Here is an 11,668-nt window from a genome sequence, read left to right on the forward strand (position 1 = left end):
ATTGTTGGCTGTTCTTGGGAGATTTGAGGCTAAGGAGGAGCTAGAAGCTTGCTAGGAGAGTTGGATTAGTTGCTATTGGTCTGAATCTTCCTGCAAAGAGGTGAGTGCATGACCATGGCTGATCTAAGCCTGAGATTCCTTTGTTCTTGCTTGTTTGTCGTTTTTTGTGTGTTTTTCTTGCTGGGAATGGTTGCTACAGGTTCCTACGGATGTATAAGGCTTTGGATTTGAGTATTGGACGATTTGGTGATGACTGGAAGCAAGATGCGACTCTCGGCTTCGAGCAGTTCGCGATTGCAGAGTCAGTGTCGATCGACACCAGTGAAGCAGCATCGATCGACACTATGGGGTAGTGTCAGTCGACACCAAGAGCTAGTGTCGGTCGACACTTGGCTGGTGTTGGTCGACACCTCCCTTCCAGCGAGACGATGTTTGTTTTCCTGGTTTTTATGTTTCTTTGTTGATTGTTTGGATCATTGGTATCTGAGTTGCTTTTGTGTATAATCCAGTAGATGAGAGGATTGCCTCACTGAGTGTTTATCAAATACTCATGCATCTTAATTTGTGTTTGTGGCGCAGGTAAAGGCAAAGTGTGATCGTGGAATCAAGGCAATGAAGAGGAGGATGTTCTAGGGACTCGATTGGTTGTTGTCTGGCATTGCTAGGTTGATAGAGTTGGGTCAGTAGAACATTTCTAGGTTGCTGGTTCTATGTTTTCTTGATGTTTGGTAATTGGAATTGTTATATTCTGAGTATTGGGTATTTAATTATTAGATATTTATTGGTTTAATGATATTGGTTATGTTATCCGCTGTTGTGTGCGGTTGGTTAGGTGGTTAGTGGGTATGGGACCACTAGCTGTAGAGTATTTATTATTATTATTATTATTATTATTTATTAAAAAAACGGGTCTCAACACTCGTCTGGGTTTGGCTCTGATACCACTTGTAATGCTCAAAACGTCACCTCTCAGTGGGCCCCATGTCCAATTCCAGTCCATGGCCCACCTTCCTTAATGGGACTCAGTCCTCTCACTAGGCCCGTGAGCCCATCTATATCCGATGGTTGGTTTGCTACGTGCAGGAGGCTTTAAAGACTTGTTAACGTCCCTACAAGTCACCACATGATTTTTCCATGTGTTTTATCCTCACTTGCACAGTTCCGACAGTCACTTCCTGGAAGGTCACCCATCTTGAAACTACTTCAGCTCAAGCACGCTTAACTATGGAGTTCTCTCAGAACCTTTGACCTAAAAGATAATTGCACTTTGGTGACACATGTGTCCAAATCAATTCTTTTAAACCTCTCTGCAAGTCTCTGAAACAGAAGTGTCACAGAAGGGGTTTACAAAAGAAACTTTAGAGATAAGAGAACGCGAAGCACAAACAAGACGATTCGCCTTTGTATTTGACGCACGTGGGATCCAAGAGATGGAGAATAGTGGGAAGGACTCCAGCGAGTTAAACTCATCGAGCAGGTTGGAGAAGGACGGCCAATTTCCAGGGGACTGCACCATAGTGAATAACTCAGCACAATCAGTCTCGAAATGTTGACAAGCGATCCCTGTAGCATATATCCGCTCCATGGCCCACAACAACGCTTCTAACTCCGAATGCAGAGGGAGGGGCTTCGTCTTAGTCACTTGGCCTCCAACATGAAGGTTCTCTCCTCACCAACACAACACCACCAGCCCAATCCTGAATGCACATTGGTTGCTTTCCAAGAACCATCAATCTGACAACGAGGTGAAGAAACCTGGACATCTGAATACGGAGATGGAGCTGACATGAACGCCATAAAAGAGAGTGCCTCTTTCCAGGCTAACTTATTGCCAAAAGTATGAGCAATTATATCATTCGCCTCGATCTCTAAACTTTGATTTTTTTTATTTATTTATGGCCTTCTAGATTGCCCATAAAATCCATGGTAATTGAAGAAGTTGATCAGGATCACCCTGTTGAGAGGCATCCCTCCAGAAAACAAAATCCAAATTCGAGTACACCAACTCATATGGAAAACCCTCTGATGAGACCGGAGTCGAAGATAAATCCTTAACTTCACACGAGCGAAGGTATTCAAAGAAAACGTGATTAATAGTCTCAACTGTAGAGTCACACTTTTTACGCCAAATATCACATTGGACACCTCGGTTGGAGAAGAGTATGTTGATTTGGCCAGCAAAGCAAAACATGAAGAGATCGATGATGATGATAGTAGATTTGATTATTGTGATGATTCTACTTGAACAGATTCGGATGATGAGAATTTTACCCTGTATAGAATTCCACCAGAAGAAGAAGAGGATCATAAATTGCCAATGAAGAAAAGGAGGTCATCATTTTTTATTGAAAAAAATAAAAAACATGTTAATGTGACAAAGGTAGATTTGTCTACCGTGGATTTAGCTGTTGGGAAATTGTATGATACAAAGGAGCACCTAGAAACACGGTTGAAGATACTAATAAGTCAATTTTATAATTGGGCCAATTTCTAATCGGGTTATCTAAACCGCTACAGCTTGAGGATTGTTGTTGAAGTGGGTCTTCTGTTCATGCTAGTTCTTAGGATTCAATCTAATGGCTAAGATGAGGGTGGTATTTGCGGATATGCAGTAACCTCTTTCCTTATATACTCTTTGATAGTTGCTGGGTATGAACTCAAGAATTGTCTGTTAATTGAAGGTGTTTGTGTGGATTTGTGTGAATGGTAAAGTAGGTTGTTAATTAGTAACATGATATATGTGAAGCACATTAGTAACATGATTTGTTGTTATGAATTAACGTATATATTATATTATAAATATAATTATGAACGTATACGGAAATGACAATGAGAAAGGAAAGGATACTTGAGGATGTTGGGCTGTAATGGACAGACGAGTTCATTGTAGGTCATAAAACGCTGACTAGCTGTACGGGAAGAATCGAGCTATGGGCCGTGGTTTTCCAGGAATGGGATTTGTGAGCCAGAAAAAGTGATAATGGCCAAATCTATAAGGAAAGTAAAACTTCTTAAGTAATGTAAGAAATATAAATGTTTGAATGTGGTAGTTGCCACAAGAGTGTGTAAAATAAGATGTAAGTTATTGAGGAGAAATAAGATATGTTTGCTTGTTTGTTTGATTGATAGACATTCTGAATCTATGCTAAGTAATGGTTGTTGATTATATTTGGAGCGTGATTATTGTATGTCCAGTGGGCAGAGTTTGATCTCCTCACTGAGTAAACTTCTTTCCCTTTTTCTCAGGTTTGTAAGTTTAAGAGTTGCAGTTTAAACTTTGTTCGTTGGTGAATTTCATAGAAAAAAACGTTTTTGGCCAGACCGGATGGATTACATGTTGTTCTATCTTTTGCGATGGTACGGGTGTTACATATAGGATGCAAGTGGAGGGTAAGAGCTGCAACATTAAGTCACTATCCAAAGTTTCAGGTGCATGTGTTTATTTCAGAACATTCATGTTTAGAAAAATGTCTTGTGCACACGCAATTGCGGCATGTGAATACAGAAAAATCTCTCGCATTTCAATGAGTCATCCTTATTATTGTAAAAATTATGTGTACACTTCCTACGTGAATGCCATCATGCCAAGGGAGTTTGATAAATAAGTTCTTGGACATGTGATAACGAAGGTATATATGTTTACCACCGATCCCTAAACAACAACTAGGAAGGCCAAACAATTCTAGAACTAATTTGTATTGGAGATTGCAAAGGAAAAAAAGAAACCAAGAAAACTATACACATGAGGTAATTGCAACCAAGTATGACACAATCGTAAGACATGTACTCTATAAATCCAAGTTTTTTTTTTATCTTCTCCAGATCTTTTTAAATTTTTGTTGAAAATGATGATGCTTTTATTGACATATAACTCCATTTAAAATCCAAGTTCTTTTATATTTCTCCAGTTCTTTTTAAATCGTAATACATGTATTATACTGATACAAAACTCTTTTTCTTTTAAATTCTGCCATTACAATGTAGTATGTTCATATTATAAAGACAAGTGTACCACAAGTAATCCTAAAAACATTAGATAATGATTCTGAAAATTATTAAAACATTATGCACGTTTAAATTTTAAATTATATAATCATTAGTCACATGATTTATTCGTGTTATAATTTAAACTTGCATAATGTAGTACGTTCATATTATATTTACAAGTGTACCACAACTAATCCTAAAAACATTAGATAATAATTCACATGGAAAAACAAGAACGTAGTCGTTCACATAGAAAACAAGAAGAAGTAACAAGAGGGGAAGCACAACATTATTAAAAACCTGGGACAATGACACAAAATAGTCTACAAGGACTCATTAATGAGGGAATGGATTTTAATATAATGAATCCGACATATTCGGTGGTATGACTAGTTCTCCGACTTCTTCATATAATTCTGATGCAAGCTTAATCAGAAGAGCCAACATGTTCTCGTCGCGGAGCCATTCGAATGTTTTCCCAAGAGCTAAACATTCAATGTATTTAAGAGCGTACATACCACAATCACCCGGATTTTCATTTCGAGGGATGTTCTTCTTCACTCTTCTCAATTCCAACATTGCTTTCCTCTTCTTACGAATTGTCTCCAGAATCATGTCACTTAACATCACTGGGATCGTTCGCCTTAAAGGCAAATAGTAAATAGCCATGTCATCTTCACTCACCATGCTTGGGATGCTATCATAGAGGTGAATCTTCCTACTCCGAAAGTCAATATCCAGAGCCACCCAATGATTTTCATTGTCAAAGATACAAGCGTATAAGTTATCAACATCAATCCACCACTTCTTGTTTGTAGCTGACTCCTCCAGAAATGTACCACCAACGTGTTTCACATAGAAATCCCTAAACACGAAATTTTGGGGTCCCATATCAAACTGTTTGTAGTCATTCAGCAATGTTCTGATCATATCTTGGTCTAAGAAGGCTATGCGTCGTTTAGGGTAAGGAAAAAGATCATGTATATATCTTCTCTGGAACATAGTCATTGCACAACCTATGTGCTACAACCAAGAAAACATCACTAGAATAAGGAAAATAATAGTAGTGATTAAATCAGTTGTACAAAAAGAAGCAAGGATTTACTTACATGGTCTGTCAACCATCCATAGTCATGACTTGGCCAATGTTCCCTTGGAGTCATAATTTCAAATAGAATCTCACAGCTGTGTTGCTGGTGCTAAGTGGTCCTTCCATGTGAATTTTAATGAGTTAGTACATATATAGATTAAAGAGTAACTTTTATAAACTAGACAAATCAGAGTTGTTGAAGTATACTTATCAAGGCCGAGAAAATCAAGAAGTCTCTAATGTTTCTCATCATTTGCAGGCTTAAGATGATTGCATAACACATTATCACCCTCAATAATGGTACACTTCACTGTCGAGTTACCAACAAGGTAAGGGAACTTCTGCGATTCTGCCAATTGTGGCACTCGTCTTTGCTGCTTTGATGGTCCATATCCATCCAACTTCGTTATAGTCTCTCGAAGGCTTTTTAGTGTCTCTTCAAGTTTTTACTAGCCAATTGATCTTCCTGGTTGGACCATGTGTTTTCAGAACTGGAAGCCATTTTCAATTTATCCTTCTGAATTTGGGTAGTTATATCTTCAACAACGTCAGAGCTAAGACCATTTATCTTCTTTCTCTTGGAAGCTTTCTTCTTCTCAACCTTAATAAATTCCTTCTTTTCAAAGAGAAGAAGATTCATTGATATCTCATCTTCTTCTTATTGTTGACAGTGTATACCTTCCTCACAACCCTTTGAACTGGAAATTCATCATGTGATGTCTGCTTCCTCTAAACAATTCAGGACTGCAACCAAACAAAACATTCACAAAAAAAAAATCAGAATTTGCCAAAAAAAAAAAAAACATACTATGCAACAACATTGTAACTTAGAGGTGCTTTACTATTTCCCTCATCATCTTCAATGGTGTTCGAAGTAGCATCGTTTGGTATATATGTGGCTTTTCCATCTTTTATTTCTTTCTCCACTGCTTTAATCCTCTCACTCATCTTCTCTTCTAAGACAATCATTTTTTTATTAACAAATGTTTCAAATTTTCTCACCAAAGCATCGATTTGAGTGTTGAGGGTGATGCCCATGTCAGAAATAGTCTCGTTTATTTTTTCTATCGCCCTCCAAATATCAAATAAACTTTTTTTCTCAACTTTAGTATCCTGCAATAACTTCCCTGTTAATATCATAATAGAGAAGGAAAAAATGGTAATCATATAAATGGAAGGATAACGAAACTTTACCTCCATGTTGGTAACATTTTCTCCTTCTTCATATTTAGGATCACTCTCTGTCAATCTCTTTATCTTAGGACTGGTTCTACTGTCGTCATTCTTCTTATCAGATTCAACACTTCTTTTCTTGTTTTTTGAACTTATACCAACTGTTTTGACACAACTCCAAGCATCTAGAGATATACGGTTATGAATGGGATATTTAATTAGCTCATCCAGATGTGGATCTGTATTCTCATCTGCGTAAAACCATAGAGGATACATTTTTTTCCTCTGAAACATGAACATATGCCTAACATGAACCTACAAGCCAAGAATAAAGTTATTAGCGCTGGCAATAACAAAAAACTCACACAAATTATAACAACATGTCAAAAGTATTTTTTTTTTAAAAATGTTACAAACTAGCACCACTACAAACCTGTCCGTGCAACTCCCTCTCTTTTTTGATGAAGTTTGTGAAGTTGATACGTTTTTGAAATGATCGCCAATCAAGAAGTGGAACACCAGTCATTTCTGTCCTTCTAAACCCATAATTTTCTCCTATTCCAGTAACACTCTCATACAACCAAATCAACATACCATGAACACACCCGTGTATGTTCTATGAATCTTTATCGTAGTCAACAATCTTAACAGAATTCACTTGACTACTAAAAGCCACCTGACCCCATGGATGTTTTTCAAAAGTGATTAGATCTAAAACTCTTTTAGCGGTCGCCAACAGGATTCTAGATGTATGACGAATTTCATGTACTCATACTGACAATATACATAACCTACCAACCATCAACCTCTTATCAACATGACATGTTTTGCTAAAATCAACCACCTTTAGCAACTCACTCCACATAGGACCATCCATGGTTGTTGGTATTTTCATTTATTTCCAGAAATAATGGTGATCAACATCAAAGTTTTCTGAGGGTCAAATGCATCACAATTTAAACTTGTTAGATCCGCAAACTCTTTTAAAGAAATATCAATGGACTACCAGCAATCAAAGACCAAACCTCATGAAAGTTGTTGAGTTTCAGCTGATGTGTGAGTAGAAAATAAACTCTCTGTGCAGCCCATGTGTATTCCAATTCAGTAAACTTTATAAACACTCCAAGAGATGATTCCTTCAGTTTATCCCACACGTCTACCCTTAATCCTTCTTTCAAAATCTCAATTTTGGACACAAAGCAATTGTGGTTCATGCTCCTATGTTGGAGAGGCGATTTTCCTTCTTCATAAAGTAGAGAAGGATATTGTTGCTCGAAGATGTCATTCCTAAACATAAAAAAAAACATCAAATGATAGAAAAAGGTAGCAAACAAGATGCAATTACTTGATTGAATAGGTATAGCAAACATGTGTGAAAACTTTAAACTAATTCAGTGTAACAATCATAAACTAAATTTTGAAACCATCGATGAAACAAATCTCTCATTTAGGTAACACAAAATTGTTAGATACTTCTAAGGGATTTTTGTCAAATATGCCATATTTTTTTTAAAAAAGATTCCAAATGGGCCATATTGTTTTCAATCTTACGAAATGTGCCATATTTGACATTATGGCATAAATTTTTGTCCACCAAAATGAAAACAAAAAGGTTAAAGTTGTCCATGAAGGTTGAAGTTGTCCACCAAAGGGGTTAAAATGATCTAAAAATCTTAAAGTTGGCGACCGAAGGGGTTAATATTGTCCAAAAAAGTTAAAGTTGTCCACCAAAGAGGTTAAAGTTGTCCACCAAATGTTAAAAAAATGTTTTCCACCAAATTAAGTTGTTCGTCAATTGCCATCGCTGTGGCACATTTGGAAAGACTTAATCGATTATGGCAGATTTAAAAAGGAAAAACATTGTTCATGACACATTTGATAGTTTTCTCTACTTCTAATCCAAAAAAAAAACAAATATCTCATTTATAAGAATCAAAGAAAATCTAATGAACACAACAATTAAGATAAAGGCGTCAAAGGTACTCGAATCCGATAAGAAATATCTCAAAATTGAACAAATTACACAAAAAATACATAAATTCGAGACCAAATCATGCAATAACTGAAAACCGCGGACGCAATTTTCCCCTGGTGGATCTACAGTAAAATTGATCAATTAGTCAACTATAAATTTGGCAACTCAATTCTCGCATACACAAAATTGTTAGATACTTCTAATCCAAAAAAAAACAAACCTCTCATTTAGGTAACAAAATAACAATGCTTTTGAAGATCATAACAAAATCATATCATAATAGACAAAAAGTCTAACCGGATTTATGAAGAAAGTGCCACTGATGCTTTTGAAGATCCACCAAAGCGATTGAAGAGCAAGACCCAATACAAAAACAGAGTTAATCTACAATTGCAAATAAAAATTCAGTTATATATTCTAATAATCCATTAAAACACTCACCGCTGGAGAAAATTAACCACCACCGATACAAGCCACTAGGGGTTCTAATTTCGCCGCCGGAATAAACGACCAACTACGACGGCGTCTGTATCTGGTTGGAACGATGAACACCGGTGATTACACTTATTCGCCAGCGGAAGATGACGACATATTGGGTTTTTTTTCTGGACTGTAAAACTTCTTCTCCGTCGACAGAAGAAAAAAAATTTTGGTTTGTTAAGAAAAAAGAAACGAATGTCTGTTTTTTTTTAACTATTAAAAAGGAAGTCTGCGAGCATTGACTTATAATGTTTGATTTTACAGATTTTATCTCTTAATTTTTATTTCCTATTTCATTTTTTTATTAGTAACAAATTTGGGCATTTGGTAATTTAAACACAATATTGTGTCATTCTAGTTTTTCCCTACGAGAGGGTGTCAATCAGGCAATATTTTTTCAAAATTGAGTCAATCTGGTCTATTTTCACATAAATTAAGGAACTACCATTTGACCAAATAGTACTCAAACTATACAGTACATTTGCCTTCATCTTCTCCATAATACCATTTTTTTTTAGTTCAATGATACAACAACTCTCATTTCTGTCCATCTTCATATCTTACCTTTTTCATTCCCTCTTTCTCACCGTTAAATCAAAGACTTTAATAAGAGCTTCTTCAACCATAAAATACCAAAACACCAAAGTTTGACCTAAATTTAGTTTTTTGGTGTTCCAAAAAGTTTTTCATTCCCAACCACAACACCAAATTTCACACTAAAAACAAAATTTGGATTATTATATTATTAAATTTGAAATTCATTTTCTAATAGTTTAATAAACATCAATATTTATATAAATGATTTAATTTAATTCAGTACTTTATATAAAATTACAATCAATAAATTAAAATAACAGAAAATACTTTTTTAAATTAAGAAATAAATTACATTTTACTAATTTTCAGAATTAGTAAATTCAGACTACAAGTGCTCAATTAATGCATTTTGAAGTTCAATATGTGCTTCATAATCTTTAATTTGTCTGTTTCGAGCTATAAATTCTTGACATCAAGCATCATTGCCACTCGCCATTTCAACTTCTACAGTTGGGTCCTCGACTCTTTCTTCAATAGTAGCGTCAACATCACGTTCATCCTCTATAATCATATTATGCATTTTGATACAAGTGGTCATTATATCATATAACACTTTCTTACTCCAAAAACGTGTAGGTCCATCCACAATTGCAAATCTTGACTGCAATACTCCAAATGCACGTTCCACGTCTTTTCTACATGCTTATTGCTTCTTTGCAAACAATTTATTTGTGGGATCACGTGGATCATGAATTGTTTGAATAAAAGTAGACCATTTTGAATATATACCATCAACTAGATAATAACCCATATTTTAATTTTTCCCATTAACAACATAATTAGCAGGTGGAGCAGTTCCTTCAGCTAGATTAGCAAAAAGATGGGATGCCTATAGCACATTAATATCATTGTTAGATCCTGGTAAACCAAAATATGCATGCCAAATCCAAAGATTAATATCGGCTACGGGTTCTAAAATAATGTTAGGAGATCCACTACGACCACCATATTGTCTTCCCCAAGCTGTTAGGCAGTTTTTCCATTTCCAGTGCATACAATCTAAACTACCCACCATACCTGGAAATCCTCGACATTCACCAATGTTGAGTAGCCGTACAACATCGTTAGCGTCTGGTGATCGAAGATAGTAGCTGGAAAACACCTCGACAACGGCACGGCAAAATCATTTCATACTTTCTATAACAGTAGACTCTCCTATTTTGATATACTCATCGGTGGAATATGCCGGCAAGCCGTATGCTAACATTTGTAATGCAACCATTATTTTTTGTAAACCAGACAACCCTAGTTTACCGATACCATCACTTCGTTGGACAAAGTAATTGAGCCTATTCGTTTCGCCGCTGCGGGTACCTGCAGCTGCGACAACCGCATATATTGTTGTTTGTTTGGCTGCTGCAAGTGCCTGCAGCAAGACGCTGTGGCGAACACAGCTTCTAGTTTTGGACGTCGATTAGATGCGGCGATCAATAAGGTTGCGTATGCCGCAGCTGCTGCCTCTTCCGCAGCCGCCTGCGTCAACGAAACGAACACACTTATTGTCATGTCTTTGTTTTGCCTCATAAATACAAAGAAACAAATGACGACTTAACCGATATCTTCGTCGGAACATCATCTAAAAAAAATAAAGGATTGTCTCCAAAATAATCGTTGAAAAGAGATTACGAGAGGCATTTTCCCGATCATGGTTGATAACTTTATGACCTGGGATAGATCCACCATGAGAACTCTCTGAGTGAAATAGGTTTTGATAGATGAGAAGAATCGATCTAAGCCATTGATTTTTTTACTTAATGTCTTATATTAATTATCACATTATAAGAAAAATACAAATCGTTTTAAGCCATTCAATATTTTTGACCAAAATCCAACAGTTTCATTGATTAGTCACTTCGTAATTTATATCAACTATCACATTATCAGAAAATACAAATCGATCTAAACCATTCAATATTTTTGACCAAGATCCAACTGTTGCATTGATTAGTCACTTCATACTTTATAACAACTATCACATTATCAAAAAAACTCTAAATCGATCTAAACCATTCAATATTTTTGACCAAGTTCTAAACTTGCATTGATTATTCACTTCATACTTTATATCAAATATCACATTATCAGATAACTCTAAATCGATCTAAACCATTCAATATTTTTGACCAAGATCCAACCATTACATTGATTAGTCACTTCATTTCTTATAAAAATACGAATCAATCTAAGCCATTGGATTTTTTAACCGAAATCGAACCGTTGCATTAATTAGTCACATCCTGTAACCCTTAATTTTTTTCCTTCAATTATCTATATAAATGTACACCATTCTTTGAATGATCATACATCTTCAATTCATTTTCTTAAAACTAATATTTCTTTCAAATGGCTTCAAGTCGATTTAAGTC

General features: G+C 35.8%; 1 protein-coding gene and 1 pseudogene across 1 annotated transcript; both read right to left on the bottom strand.

Annotated features, from left to right (window-relative positions):
- Positions 1-4,341: 4,341 nt before the first annotated feature.
- Positions 4,342-5,150, bottom strand: LOC147941357 (uncharacterized). The gene is made up of 2 exons (XM_087458486.1): positions 5,097-5,150; positions 4,342-5,010 (listed from the first exon to the last, which is right to left on the bottom strand). Exons 1-2 carry the CDS (start codon positions 5,148-5,150, stop codon positions 4,342-4,344), a joined length of 723 nt encoding a protein of 240 aa, XP_087314612.1.
- A 4,450-nt stretch (positions 5,151-9,600) lies between these two features.
- Positions 9,601-11,004, bottom strand: LOC147941358 (uncharacterized; annotated as a pseudogene).
- Between the last annotated feature and the right edge of the window lie 664 nt (positions 11,005-11,668).

The sequence above is a fragment of the Camelina sativa genome, chromosome 7, assembly GCF_030686135.1.
Source record: "Camelina sativa cultivar CO46 ecotype springtype chromosome 7, ASM3068613v1".
Classification (NCBI taxonomy): Eukaryota; Viridiplantae; Streptophyta; class Magnoliopsida; order Brassicales; family Brassicaceae; genus Camelina; species Camelina sativa.